Source organism: Micromys minutus (assembly GCF_963924665.1).
Source record: "Micromys minutus genome assembly, chromosome: 3".
Classification (NCBI taxonomy): domain Eukaryota; kingdom Metazoa; phylum Chordata; class Mammalia; order Rodentia; family Muridae; genus Micromys; species Micromys minutus.
This window is the reverse complement of record NC_137972.1, coordinates 22,397,738-22,413,716: the sequence shown is the minus strand read 5'-3', so window position 1 is coordinate 22,413,716 and position 15,979 is coordinate 22,397,738. Positions and strand designations below refer to the sequence as shown.

Here is a 15,979-nt window from a genome sequence, read left to right as displayed (position 1 = left end):
TTTGACAAAATCCAACACCCCTTCATGTTAAAAGTCCTGGAAAGAACAGGAATCTAAGGTCCATACTTAAACATAATAAAAGCAATATACAACAAACCAACAGCCAACATCAAACTTAATGGAGAGAAACTTGAAGCAATCCCACTAAAATCAGGGACTCGACAAGGCTGCCCACTCTCCACCTACCTATTCAACATAGTACTGGAAGTCCTGACTGGAGCAATTAGACAGCAAAAGGAGATCAAGGGGATACAAATCGGAAAGGAAGAGATAAAAACATCACTCTTTGCCGATGACATGATAGTGTACTTGAGTGACCCCAAAAATACCACCAGAGAACTCCTACAGCTGATAAACAAGTTCAGCAAAGTGGCTGGATACAAAATTAACTCAAACAAATCAGTAGCCTTCCTATACTAAAAGGACAAACATGTGGAGAAAGAAATTAGGGAAAAGGTACCCTTCACAATCGTCACAAAAACTATGAAATACCTTGGTGTGACGCTAACTAAGCAAGTGAAAAACCTGTATGACAAGAACTTCAAACCTCTAAAGAAAGAAATTGAGGAGGATCTCAGAAAATGGAAAGATCTCCCATGCTCGTGGATTGGAAAAATCAACATCTAAAAAATGGCCATCCTACCAAAAGCAATCTACAGATTCAATGCAATCCCCATCAAAATTCCAACCCAGTTCTTCATGGAATTGGAAAGATCAATGTACAATTTCATGTGGAATAACAAAAGACCGAGAATAGCGAAATCCATCCTCAACAACAAAAAAACATCTGTGGGAATCACTCTCCCTGACCTCAAGCTATATTACAAGGCAATTGTGCTGAAAACTGCATGGTACTGGTACAGAAATAGGCATGTGGATCAATGGAATAGAATAGATGATCCAGAAATGAGCCCTCATGTATATGGTCACCTAATTTTTGACAAAGGAGCAGTAAACATTCAATGGAAAAAAGACAGCTTATTCAACAAATGGTGCTGGTCCAACTGGCACTCGGCATGCAAAAGAAGGAAAATAGACCCTTTCTTATCTCCTTGTACAAAGCTCAAGTGTAAGTGGATCAAAGATCTCCACATTAAACCAGATACACTGAAACTATTAGATGAGAAAGTAGGGAAAACCTTAGAACACATAGGCACAGGAGAAATTTTTCTGAACAAAACACCAATGGCTCAAGCTCTAAGGTCAAAGATTAACAAATGTGACTTAATGAGATTGCAAAGTTTCTGTAAGGCTAAGGACATTGTCAAGAAAACAAAACAGCAACCAACAGAATGGGAAAAGATCTTTACCAACACCACATCAGATAGAGGCCTAATATCCAAGGTATACAAGGAACTCAAAAAGCTAGACACCAGAGAATCAAATAACCCTATTAAAAAATGGGGTACAGAGCTAAACAAATCATTTTCAGTTGAGGAACACCGAATGGCCGAGAAACATCTGAGGAAGTGCTCGAAATCCTTAGCCATCAGGGAAATGCAAATCAAAACAACCCTGAGATTCCACCTCACACCAGTCAGATTGGCCAAAATCCAAAACTCATATGACAGCAGATGCTGGCGAGGCTGTGGAGAAAGAGGAACACTTCTCCACTGTTGGTGGGGTTGCAAACTAATACTACCACTCTGGAAATCTGTCTGGCGATACCTCAGAAAATTGGATATAGTACTACCTGAAGACCCAGCTATTCCACTTCTGGGCATATACCCCAGAGACACTTTAATACACAACAAAGATATATGCACCACAATGTTCATAGCGGCTCTATTTATAATAGCCAGAAGCTGGAAAGAACCCAGATGTCCTTCAGAAGATGAATGGATACAAAAATTGTGGTACATATACACAATGGAATACTACTCAGCCACCAGAAACAATGACTTAACCAAATTCTTAAGAAAATGGCTGCATCTAGAGAAGATCATCCTGAGTGAGATAACCCAGTCACAAAAGAACAGACATAATATGCAGTCACTATTAGTGGGATGCTAACCGAAGAGGCTTGCACTCCCCCAGAAACAACTCACAGACTGTATGAAGTCCAAGAAATAAAGAAACCAAAACAAAACAAAAAAAATATTTACACAACAAGAAAACTTTCACTATTTCCATGTTACATTTTGTTTTACATGTACTGTATGCTCATTGTAACTATTAAGTTTTCAATGCATACTATCAAACCTTAAAAAAATCAAGTACTAAGTAAAAAAATATATTCATATAGTTTTATGTAAAAATTATTTTAAAATCTGAAAAAAGTACTGACAAAACTGTATAATTTTAAGCAAAAAATGTTTAAAATCTGTACATTTATCTTTGTTTTGTAAAATAAAGTTGTTAAAAAAAAAGAAAAGAAAAACCCTTATTCTTAATTCTTTTGCACCAAGAAAACTTTGACTAATTCCAGATTACATCATATTTTACATGTACTTTATGCTCATTGTTACTAGTAATACCTAATGCACACTATTAAACCTTTAAAAAAAAATAAAGGCAAGCACTGACAAAAATGTATTCATATACTTTTATGCAAAAATGCTTAAAATTTGTACATTTAATTTTTTACAAATAATGTTGTTCAATTTTTTAAAAAAAAGATTCCAAAAAAAAAGTTTTATAGTTACTTATGTAATGTATATATTTGTAACCATGCAGTATTTTTAACGTTTTAGAAATCTGGAAGTTCCAAATTTTCATTTCCTTTTAAAAGCATGCATACCATAACTAACTTCTTTATTATAAAACACCTTACTAATGCCGTAAGAATAAAAGTCAGTTAACTCTCCCTATCCATAAACAAAGCAAATCACTGTATTTTAATTCTCATATTATTATATGATTCTTTCATGGAAGTTCAGTTTTGTTAGTTCAGTTTATTTTGACATCTTAAAGTTTTTATGTCAATTATGAATAACAACCTTAACCATGAAAAAAAAGAGAGAGTGAGAACTTCTGGGCAATTCACCATCCCTGACCTCAAGCTGTACATGAGCTAGAGTGAAAAAAACAAACAACAACAAAGCAGCATGGTACTGGTGCAGACACAGACAGATAGATCCCTGGAATAAAACTGAAGGCCTGGAAATGAACCAACCTACAATAGTCACTTGAGCTTCAACAAAGGTCCTAAAATTATTTGCTGGAAAAAAAGACAGCATATTCAACACACAGTGCTGGTTCAAATGGTTGTCAGCATATTGAAGATTGCAAATTTATCCATTCTTTTCTCCTTGTACACATCTCAAGTCCAAGTGGATCAAGAACCTCCACAAAAAAAGTAATTAATCTAACAGAATCGAAAGTGGGAAAAAGACTCGACCATATCTGCACAAGTAAAATTTTCCTGACTCAGGCTTTAAAATCAACTATCAACATGTTGGATCTCATAAAATTGAAAAGCTTCTTTAAGGCAAAAGACAATGTCAATAGGACAAAATGACAACCTACAAACTGGGAAAAGATCTTTACCAATCCTACATTTGATAGAGAGCTAATATCCATTATATACAAAAAATACAAGAAGTTTGGCTCCAAAGAAACAACTAACCCTATTTAAAAATGGGTACAGAGCTATAGAAACCATTCTCAAGTGAGGAATCTCAACCAGCTGAGAGGCCCCTACATTAATGTATAACATCTCTAGTCATCAGGGAAATGCAAAACAAAAATACCCTGAGATTCCACCTCATATCAGTCAGAGTGGCTAAGATCGAAAGCTCAGGTGACAGCAGACAGTGGCAAGGATGTCAGAAAGAGAAACATTCCTCCATTGCAGTGGTAAAACCACTGTGGAAATCAGTCTGACCATTCTTCAGAAAATTGGAAAGCACTCAGAAAAACTAAGAGACCATACAGTTCAATATGTGCTAATGGAATGGCAATTCCAAAAGGATGAAAAACAAATAGCCAAGAAACATATATAAAAGGTTCAACATCCTTATCCACCAGAAAAACTCAAACTTTAACTTCAGTTCTATTTCCCAGACCAAGGATTGATCATTAACAAACCCTCCCATGTCTTGATTCCTGTGGAAGTTCCCACTTGAACCAAGGCCAAACTTTCTAGTAGAATTTCAGGTAGGCTAGTTGTTCACAGACTGATGCCATTTTCTTAGTGTTGACCAAGCTTCCTGCGAACTGCTACTCTCTCCTACATGTTGCCATATTCTGACCCCCAACTTCAACAGAGACCCAATCCTGAAACAGAGACAGTGATAACCACCAAAACACCAGGCAGACCTCAACTCATGCACTGACCCCACTCTCTCAGTGCCTGCTTTTCCTACCCAAAATCTTTCCTCTCCTGCCTTGTCATGTTCAAATGCCCAACACAAGCATCTGTACTCCACTCAACAAGAGGTCATCACAACCATCAGAATCCAGTCTACAACTCAAGCTGAAAACCTCTAATCAACCACATGCAACATAAACAAGAAGAACCAGAGTAAAACACCCTTGCATCAAAGACAAATCCAGAAACAAGCACTAAAACATACAATCACCCCAAACCCAGGTATCTATATGTGAGTGTGAAAAAACAATCAGCAGTCAAGGCACTATGTCACCATGAGAACCTAGTTATTCTACTACATCAAGCACTAAATATTTCAACACAGATTAAGCTAAAAATTAATGACCTTAACTTAATAAAGACAATAGAGTTCCTTAAAGAAAAAATGAATAAATCACTTGAATAAATTAAGGAAGGAAAAGACAAACAAAATGTGCCATATTTATACTTGTATAAGTTACATGAAATGTATATTATACTTACTTCACATATTATTAAAAGAAATAAAAAATGCATGTGACAATTAAATGGCATAAACATTAATATTAGAATGTGCTCAAAATAAGATAAGCATTTTTCAGCACCTTATATAAATTTATTTCTGAAAGGAATGTAGTTCAGCTTTAAACATTACAATGTGTCTTTTTTCCTCTAAGACATTTTTGTGCTGCTTTTTGCTAGTGAATTAAACATGAATACTGTGATGAAGGAGATAGTAGCATAAAGAAATATGATACCACAAAAAAATTTCTCTAACACTAACTATGAAAGATCATGAATCAAAATGCATAACTTTCAAGCCAGGGCACAACACTATAGGATAACACAAGACCAGCTATTGCTACCTTCCATGGGAGAGGAGCCCAGAATACATCTTTATGCAGGGAGTCTTCCTCTCTGGTTGACAGCTCCTCGTGAAGTGCCTTGGCAATGGCATACACAGCATCATAGACTTTGTAGCTTGAGGGTGAGGTATTCATGTCCCAAACATGTAGAGGTCGTGAGCTCAGGGTGCCATTTTGCTCACATAGACTCGGTTTGCTGATTCCATTCTGATCAACATATGGACATTCAAATAAGATTGACCACACCTCCTGGATAAAGATATCATGGGGGTATTTTTTAGGTTGAACACTTCTGAGAAAATCCTTGAATCCAAGAATTTCATCCCTGTGAACAGAAAATGAGAATCCTCCACCAAAGTATGTATAAACTTTATTTTGTTGAAATGGTAATGTGGTGATATCCCAATCAGAAGTTGTAATCCAGACATTACCAAAGGGAGTATAACAATAGATTTGAAAGACAAACCTCAGAAGAGAATATGTATCACCAACTGCAACAATAACATGTGTCATTATGAATCTTTCCATAAAATGTTCCATGTTTCCTGTGCGCTTAACCGGAAATTCTAGAACCTTTTCTGCAAATGCAACACAAAGTCCATGGTTGGCCATTTTCTCTGTGATGTCCCTAAGGAAGAGTTCTCCTCTCATATCATCTGGAACCACCAGGCCAACCCAGACCCAATTGAAGTGTAGAAGCAGTTGAATAATTCCCTGGTACAGGGCTGTGGAGTGCACAGGAAACTGGTAAGGAGACTGGAGCTGGACTCTGCTCTCAAGACTCTGGTGAAAAGGAGCATAGCTGATCTAAACAGGAAGAAAGTTACTACTTAAGACAATTATTCTTATTCTCAAATGACTTGGTTTACCTTCTGTAATAATAGACTCTAGGAGAAATTAAACAGTTAAGCAACTTTGCTAAGAAATATTATTTTGTTACCTGTGACCCATCACTTTCGTCTCACTGCTCACATGAAATGTATCTTTTTCTTTGCAGTTTTATAGAACATACCAAACATGACTACAGAGTGTCTATCTCTTGCTTTCAGTTCAAGTAATACCTGTCAAACAAGGGCATTTACAAATCTGTCATTTCCCAACACAAAACCTTCATCTTCCTGATAATGGAAGTGTGGGACCTGGTGCCAGAAATCCCACACAACTCTCTGGCTACCTCTGCTGATGGGTCTGGCTGGCATATGAAAGCTTCCACTGCTGGGCTAGGCAGGGAGCACCAGCTCAGGTGAACAGGAAGATAACCCAGCTCGGTCGCAGCTTCACTACTGGGTCTTGGAGACAAGCTTTGCTGCTTCCACTACTGGACTCAGCAGGGTGCGCATTTATGCCACAGCCACAGGGCACCCAGCTAGGCTGAATGAAGCCAGCAAGTGGCTTCAGAGTGAGATGCAAGAAGCTTCAGGAGAGAAAGTCTCTTCCCAATCGAAGGTGTTAACAGATCTTTAGAACAAACCATCTGTGATGGAGAAATGATTTTTATACTAGTCTTTTTACTTTTGAGCCAAGCTCATATATATATAAGCTCATAAAATATATATATATATATATATATATATATATATATATATATATATATATATATATATATATATATATATATTTGAAATGGTTTGGAGTCAGACAACTGTTACTTCCTATTGGCTTGGCCTGAGCGCTTGGGAAGACCTTGTCTACATATTTGGGGACAGTCCTGCTCTGCCTAGTTTATATGACCTGTGGGGGAGGGGCTTGAGGTGTAGCCAGTGCCCAAAGAGGCAGTGTGGTGCCTATGGCAAGGGTCTCTGATTCATGGGAGTCTGCAAAGCTACCTGCCATCTCACTCGCTGTTCTCAGGACTTCTACCATCTCAATATAGAATCAGGGTTCCCAACACAGCCTACCTACCCCATACAGAAGTGGAAAAATATTAACACTAAAGGCTTTTTTATTTAAAGTCACAAAACCATAACTCCATTATCCAATAAAAAGGAATCTATGAAACATTGTAAAATTTTCTAGTGAAGTCTATATTTCCTTTGAAGTTCTTATATCTTTTGTCTTTCTGTAATGCTCAATCCATAGTCAACTACTCTAAAATAAGCTTGCTTAGGATAGAAGGCGGATTATCTACCTCAGTGATTGTTCTAAAGTCTTTCCTTTTCCTCTGGTCACCCCTTTCACATTGCTGTCTTTACCAGAAAACTTCAATTGAGATGTCTACACTGGCGTTTCTATGTACTTTAGGGTATCACCTCTAAGGTATAGACTTGATCATTAATTACCTAATCTGCTATATCAAATGACCAATTATCAAATTCACTTTACTTAACCTAATATTGGCATGAAACAATCCTTTTCCTTAAAATGTGTTCTATTTTTCCCCCAGATCAGAAAGTTTTATTTTTGACATGCAGGAAGAGGCCTCGTGTAGTACAAAAATACATCTTTATACAAACTTTTTTGTGACTTTTCCCACTTTGTTTTGTGTTTTGTTTGTTTGGGTTTGTTTTTGTTTTTCTTTACCATAGGACTTCTCAGTGCCTGACAGCAGTGAGGTCGGACCCACCCTTCTCTCATCTGACCCAGATTGTCCTAAAAAGGAACCAGCCTAGCTGATAGTGCTGCAGACCTAAAGGTATTGCTTTTGAAAGGAGGGCAAATGCAATCAGGCCTGAGGAGCTAGACAGGGGCTCTGCCCAAGAGGGCCCTAGCCAGGACTTGGAGCCTCACTGGAGGGCAGTCATGGGCTAGAGGCCCAGCCTGGCTGCATTTCTGCTCCTTCGGAGACTTATCATTATCAAAGAAATATAGAAAAGAGCCCTACCCACCCTACCTCCAGAACCATGATCATCTCAGTGGCCGGATAGCTGAACTAGAGGCAGAGCTGAGTGACTGCTGGGCTCAGGTAGACTCCACAGACACAGCAAGCCAGAGGCATAAGCGCTCAGGGCTGAATATGCGGCATAGGGAAGAAGGAGGCATGGGTAGCCCTGATACTGCTGCAGGAGGTGGCACCATTTTTCCATATGGGGAAACTGAGGCACAAAGAAGTTTGGAAACTTGGCCAAGATCACTCAAAGTGAGTCAGCTTTACAGGAGGTGAGGGGCATCTCTCACTTTAGAAATCATGGTCTCCCCACTGGAGATAAAGAGGCAGGAAGGGTCTAGGACTACCTACCAGGAGGGTAACATCGCCCCCTCTGAGGGTACATAGGATGTAGACCTCCAGAGTTGGGTCTTTTCTTGGTACTGGGTGCGCTAAATCCAGTGCAGGGTGGGGCATTCTGGCGAGAATAGTGTTTCTGGCAACACAGGCATCCACTTCAAAATCTCGGCTCAAAAAGGGGAGCAGGGCCATTCTTAAAGCAGGAAGGTAGGTGGGTTCCTGATCCCTACAGATTTTCTTCCAAGTCCTACTCTCAAGTAGTTATCTTCCCAGAGTCTTCTGGGAAAGGCACAACTTCTGCGGCAGGGTGAGAGGGTTTCTGATCAAAGTTGCCTGTCCATAGTAGGCCAAGAGCATCCTCCAAAGTTGGCCACAGGACCCTTCATACTATGTCCACGTTACCTGGGTACCACAAGAAAGATGGAGGATGTGGGCAGGACTAGTGAGAACGTGCAGCGCCCCCAGAAAAGCTGCTAGGGAGAGAGAGAGCCAAGTCTGGACACAGAAGGCTTAGTAGCTTGAGAACAGAGGGAGGAACTGGCAAGAGGGCTCCTAGGAGCCTGAGGGTGAGAAGTGAGCCTGCACACATGGGGCCTGTTATTCAGCCAAGCTCAGGGGCGAAGAGTGGCCATGAGCTGAACATAGAAAGAGAAGTTGGGTTCAGTAAAACATAAGTATCTTTGACTTGGGCGGAAGGTGAGGTGAGACTATTCCAAAGCTTACACTAAGGGTAGCCTGAGGGGAGGGACAATGAATGGTGAGGAAAGGTGCTTACTGGGGGCCAGCAGCGAGCTGCATGCTCAGCTTATATGGACTGTGAGATCTGTGGCCTAGCCAGGCTGCAGCTGTTCCAGTGCCTGGGTTGTGAGCGTAGACTCCCCTCTTTCCCCCAGCATTCAGTCCTGAGACAGCGTGGTTAAAGAGACAGAGGTAGATTAAAATGTCACGATTAAAAGCAGATTAGGTACTATCTAGAATTCTCAGGTAATAAAAAATAATCGAGCAATCATCACAAAAGGTAGCTTTGTGGTACCTCTGTTGACCCTGGTTGTGACCTGGGCTGTCCCTGTCCCTGCACTTTCCCTACTGCAGCCTGGGAGAATCAGTCCAGCACTCCTGGGTCCAGGCCCAGGCAGGACTGATGGCTGGGCCTCAGGTGGGTAGAGAAGAGTTGTGCTGGGGCCAGTGCCCTAGCTGAGGACACTGTTTCAGCAGATAGCGCTTTGCCAGGATGGCTGTGTCATTGGCTGTGCATCATGGCCCAGCTGTCAGACTGGTAGCATGCTATCTAACTGCCACTTGGGTACCCAGGTCAAGGGCCTGATGGATGGAGCTCTTCTCTTAGGCCATCATCAGTTGCTGTCGCATGTCATTCTCAAACTAGTACTGAGAGCATCCCTCTGTTACCTTTGTCTCCTAGGAGCTGTCAGTGTTTCTCATTTGCTCATCAATGTCAGGAACCACTTGCAAAGACCCACTCAGAGAGGACAGGAACTGCTGAGATGTAATGATGGCACTGAGGACCTCCAGGACACTGGCAGCAGCCAGGAGTTGCTGGGGTCAAGGACCAGTAGTTTCTGGATAAGAAACACTGTGTTCTCAGAGGCTCTCCCATCCTCGGGGATGGTGCACTCAGCAGCCTTGATCTTGCAGAAGAGCTCTTTTGAGATGCTGTCTTAGAAGGGGAACTGCCGTGGAGCATAGTGAAGATCACCACACCCAAGGCCCATATGTCACTAGGCTTTCCCTAGTTTGGCTGGCCACTGAGCACATCAGGACTGATGTAGTCAGGGCTCCCCCTCTGGTCCTTTAGCAGGTCCTCCTTACTCACAAGATGCTTCCCAAAACAAAAATTGGTGATAGTTATCTGATGGGCCCTTTCTTGAGCACCATGTTCCCAAGCTTTAAGTCTCTGTTCATGATGTTTTTCTGGTGCAGAGCTTCCACCACATGGACCATGTCTTAGAAAATGAACACGATCTCGTGCTCACTGAGCCTCTTCTACTTGACAAAGTGCTGTAGGTTGATGAGGTCATTGGTCTAGTCACTGAAGTCCTGTACACAGAGGAAGTGAAGGACGAGGCAAATGTGTTTCTTTATCTTCTTTACCATCTGACTAGATTCTGTGTCCTTGAATGCTAAACAGAGGCAGTCTTGGAAGAGCCCACGGTGCCGGACCATACCATCCTGTGTGCAGTCGGGAGAGCAGATAGTACTAGGTATGCAACAGCATCTTGCACTGACTTTTCTCATGGCTATTCCTTGTTCACCCCTCTCCTCTAAGGTGAAGATCTTCAAGTGATAGAAGTCGTCTATGCCATCTTTCCTTGTCAACCACTGTAAAATGCTCAGTACCAGTGAGTTGCCCAGTCGGGGACCAAACATGAACAGCCCTGCTATCTTTGCATTATTTCCAGTAATGCCAGCCACTAGAGCCTTGGCCCTGGCCGGCCTCTCCCCAACTCCTCTGTCTAATGCTCCCCACTTTATTCTCAGTTCTTTTCTGGGGGATCAGTGCTGCTTGCCCATAGTCTGCAGCCTAAATCTGCAGATGCTCGACGCTCTGGCCTGGTTAAAATGTGCTCTTTAAAGAGTTCCAGGAATCTTTCTTTGATCAAGGGATGTATTTCCAAGGTTTGGCCAACATTATCAGTCTGCCTTACTGAATCATCTATCTCTGTCTACACTGTTGGTATCAATATCACAGTGTACCATGGTTATGATTAGTATTTGATTCCCCCTTTCCACACAAGTTGCCTCAATAATTTTCTAAAATCAGATCCCAACTAGATCATGCCCCAACCCACAGCTTATACCCAGGCTTCATTTACTGCCTTCTCATTAGGCATCTGAATTTGAATGTTTAGTGAACATTTCATTTACTGAATCCAAAATCATTACAGTTGAATAAAGACACTCAATACATGTTAATTGACTGGGAGATAGGGGTGGGTGGAGAGAAGGAAGAGAAATAGAAAAGAAGAAATCACAAAATGAAGTACACATAAATACTTGGAGGAAGGAAATAGTAGCTTGAATAATTATTCAATATTAATAAATGCACAAAAGTAAGCAATTTAAATAGATGACACATGATAATATAATACTTTATATCAATAAATTTTGATGACGGGTTTATGAGTCCCTTGAAACTAAATTAATTAATAAAACATAATTTGAGGGGCTAGAGAGATGGCTCAGCAGTTAAGAGCACTGACTGCTCTTCCAATGGTCCTGAGTTCATTCCCAGCAACGACATGGTGGCTCACAACCATCAGTAATGGGATCCAGTACCCTCTCCTGGTAAGTCTGAGGAAAGCTACAGTGTACTGAGATAAATAAAATAAATAAATACTTTTTATAAAAAAGCATAATTTGAATTCTGTTTTATTAACATAATTTTGTTAATTAAACATATTTCTAAAAATGAAATTAAACTACTTTTAAAGTATAAATTTATATATTATATATATGTTTGAATTGTGACAAATCACATCCATAAGGCAAGGGTCTATGGTGTAGACACCTGTTGTTCTGTGACAGGACAATCCTGGGGTTCTTTCAGGTCTTCAATCCAGGTGTTACTCTCAGGAAGACAGCTGTTCCTCTAGGGAGATGATCTGACAAAGAAGAAGAGCTGTAGTTTGTCACTCACTGTGAATCAGAGGGCTGTTACAGGTTGCCCTCTCAGGAGAGAACTGATTTTTTAACACTGACCTACTGTGGGGGGATGAGAATGGGGAGCAACAGCACCTCACAGTCTGCAGGCACCTGAACAGGCCTGAATGAGGCTTCCTCAGGAGACAGAAGTGGAAATGGAAGGTCACAATGGTGGGAAACTAGATAGTTAGGCAGAAGGATACTGCAGTAAATATTAAAAAATATTGAAGCCTATCTTTTTATCGGCTCCCACGGTCTCACTCCATCCACATGACTCAATTCCCTGGTGATTTACTATGCCTGCCCTACCACCTTCATCCCCGGGTATTTCTTTACCCCAAATCCCAACACAAGCACAACTTTAAGTCCTGATACCTTTTCATATAGGTTTATATATTCAATTCTCAGTCCACAATCCCTCTACACAACAAGATTACATCAAATAGACAAAGATACAAACTGCCCTTCTATATGAGATTTTACACCTATAAAATCCTTAAATGTTCATAGCTACTTAATGCCGATAAAGCCCACTGGTTTCCAATTCATCCTTCTCAACTTCCATCTTGGAACTCCCTCTCCTCTGACCTCTGACCTCTGACCTCTGACCTCTGACCCTCCCCCTCCACTTCCCTTACACTGCCCAGTCACCATCTCTCACCTTTATTTTACTAATGAAAATGGAAAGGTTCAAATGAGGTCACCATCATGAGTACATGACTAGGCAGCCCTTCTTGGGGAAGTGGAATTAACATTAAAATATAAACAGCTGTCTGTAGGACACCGCCTACAGGAGGAGGCTTTGCTCAGTTTATGGAGGGAGAATTTAGTTCACTGTCTTGCTGAGTAGGAGCTGACCTCAGCATCAGCAGATAACTGTGAAGTCTGATATATATTTAATCATGAGGCTTAGGGGGTGGGTCAGTGGGTTGAAAGTGCTTGCTGTGCAAGCATAAGGAATTACATTAGAATTCTCAGCATCCCCATAACCAGTCAGAAATGTCTGTGTGCTTACACACCAACATAGCAGGGAAGAGACAGATAAATCACTAGAGCCTGCTGACTAGTCAGTTTAAAATCTCAAACCTCCAGTTCAGTGAGAAACCCTGATTCAAGGCAGCAGTGTAAACAGTGATGAAGGAAGAATGTCTGGCCTCAAGGTGTTCTCACATGCCTACCTGCAAAGTCCTGGCACACACCACATGTGCCACACATACCATGCAAACACACACACATATATGTGCACACATGTGTACAAGCATACACACATGCACAAACACATGCAAACACAGACACACAAACTGAGAGAAAGAAAAATGTTATGTGGCAATCTGAGCTGATGCTACAGTAAAATAATAAGACATATATCCACAGTAGTTACAGTAAAGATACATGGGTAGAATTATTACCGTCCTCAAACTTTATGATGCTAAAACTGCATATGAAAGAAAGATAGTATAAACAATGGTACATAGTAAAGGAAATGTTCTTGAGGTGTTAGGAATACAGGTTTTTATTATATTTATATTATTTTCAATTATAAAGTTTTTAAAATGAAATTTATTATACAAACATGATATCATCTTAGAGTAAATTGTTCTTCAGAGTTATAAATGATGATGAAATAGTAAATTATTAAGTAGTTCCATGCCTCATCAATAAACAATAACTGGATTAATTAGCATTTATTACTATGTTACTATGCTTAATCTAAGGAACCAGGATTCTTTGCATACCTGTGGGACATTGTAGAGACTTAGAACTCGGGAGATCTGAGTTGAAATTCCTGTTGAAACACCTCCTATCACTGCAACCAGCTTATCAGTCTTCTCGGGCCTGCAGCTGTAGTTAGGAACTGGGGGGCTCTCTCCTGAGAGCAAAGACATAGAACTCTCTATGGCCCTCATCTCAATAAAGTCAACATTGAAGAGATAGAATCCCAGAGACATATTGAATAGAATATTTGGGTCCTTGTTGATTTTTTCTATAGCAAAAACCATTGCCAAAATGTGCTGATAATGTTTGGTGAGATCCCTAGGAGGAAAAATTGGAATGGCAATTTTTATGTTCTTTTTAAATGTTTAATTAAAATATAATTACATCATTTACCCTCTCTTTTCTCCCTGAAGCTTCTCCAATGCTCCCTCTCAAATTCTGGATTTTTATTTATAACTATCTCAGTCCTATAAAGAATATACATGATACTCCAAGAAACACGCAAAATATTCTATTTAATAAATGTAGGGAACTTGATCATTAAAAAGATTTATAGTAAAATTTATTATCAAATTCACAATTTTTGTTTTTGAATTTTTGATAAAACAGTTTCTTTTATTCAGCCCAGGCTGCATTAAATCTCTCTAAGTAGGTTAGATAAACCTCAGGCTCACAGAGATCAACCTGTGTCTTGTCAAGTTATGTATTAAAGGTTTGCACTACCACATACTATCAGATGTACAACTTTCATTTTCTACTGTGTAATTTGTGTCTCAGAAAGTGAAATTAAGGAGTATAGCATGTGGTAAATAGCTGTGGGAAAGGCCGTATTAAAACTTAGTATTTCATGTGGTCTTCAAATGTAGGATAAACTTCAGGAAAATACACAATGTTTGATCAACTATGGCAATTGTAAAAAAAAAAATAGTGTCAAATAAGTTTTTTTAAACAGGTGGTAAAATAAAATTTTCGCAGTACAATGCACCAAATGACTACAAAGAAAAATTATTTCTGACTACAAAGTGCTTTCAATACCTTCTTACATATGTAAGAGAATTCAGCATGACTATGGGAGAGACACACAAAAAGTCAGTCATGCCTGAGTAGCTATTGGTATTTGGTGGCCAATAGGGAAGTGAGAGTCTTTTGGTAGTTTACCTTAGTAGCTCTTCTATACACTAGAGGATGTCCTATATTCCTGCAATACTGGCATGCCTGAATGAGCTCAGTAGATTAAAAAGTGTGCACATGTGTGTATGAGAGAGAGAGACAGAGACAGAGACAGAGACACACAGAGAGAGTGGGGAGGGAGAAACAAAGAGAAACCGCAGGAAGTTGAAGGAGACATTGGAGGGGAAGCAGTAAACTTGGGTGTGACCAACATATATTGTATGTGTCTGAAATTTTGAAACAATATTTTTAAAGAGAGAAGACAAACACTTACACATAAACATCTTCCAATATGTGGTCTGTGTCTTTAAAGCCAAATTTACTTCTACTGTCTCCAGCAGTCACTCTAAGAGAAAAGAGTCCTCCAATGACAAAATCTCCGTCTTGATAGTAGCCAGGAGAAGCAGGTTTATTTAAGGAGAAGCAAGAAATTTGTTCCTGGAATACAATGAGAACAATCAGGAGAGAGAAAGCAATGAGTAATTTCATACTAACATTGATAAATAATTGATAAAACCCAGAAATCTGTTCAGTTGAGAATCTTGTGCTAATCAATCCCAATAGCACATCAACAAACAGATAAAACATGTGTCTGGCAGGTCTGTGTAGATCAAGGTTATAAAGCATTGTTTTGTCCTGATATAGGCTCACCAGGGTCCAAACACTCCCTCTGTTCCTGGGAATTAACCTGCTTTGCACCTACTTAGCCCTAGATGCTGTCCCCTTCACAGAGTCACTGTAAGTCTCCAAGGGCTCAGGAACCCTCACTTGGCACCTGGGAATCCTGATTCTCAGCAGGAAAACACACAATTAAGAAAGTCCTCTAAAACACTGGTGGGGTGTGTCCACTTAGTGGGCTGAGACTGCTCAAGGTCTCGAGGTGAAGGGAGACTAACCAGTGGAAGCACAATGAAGTCCTGAGTGGACATCCGAAGGAGGATTTAAGGGCTCAGTGTTTGTAGGGCCGGTGATGGGTGTGGAAGGGCTGGACTCTTAATCATTTAACATCAGTATTGTTTAAGTGTTTCTGTAAGGCAAAGCCAAATGCTTATAGTAGAAAACATTATTTCTGATCACTTTATAAGGTCACTTATTAACTTGTTTATTTTTTAA

At 40.1% G+C, this 15,979-nt stretch overlaps 1 protein-coding gene and 1 pseudogene across 2 annotated transcripts in view; both read right to left on the bottom strand.

The window, feature by feature from the left end:
- Positions 1-15,355, bottom strand: part of LOC308419132 (vomeronasal type-2 receptor 26-like) — a gene marked incomplete at both ends in the record, with an annotated part of 38,556 nt that extends 23,201 nt beyond the window's left edge. Inside the window, 3 exons of the mRNA XM_080914717.1 lie at positions 5,158-5,964; positions 13,717-14,014; positions 15,141-15,355. Coding sequence (XP_080770843.1) covers positions 5,158-5,964; positions 13,717-14,014; positions 15,141-15,355 — 1,320 coding nt within the window. The remainder of the gene's footprint in view (positions 1-5,157; positions 5,965-13,716; positions 14,015-15,140) is intronic.
- On the bottom strand, positions 9,473-12,967 carry LOC308418305 (serine/threonine-protein kinase 40-like; annotated as a pseudogene). The gene is made up of 2 exons: positions 12,945-12,967; positions 9,473-10,823 (listed from the first exon to the last, which is right to left on the bottom strand). The product of its transcript is annotated as a serine/threonine-protein kinase 40-like (transcript).
- Positions 15,356-15,979: the final 624 nt, after the last annotated feature.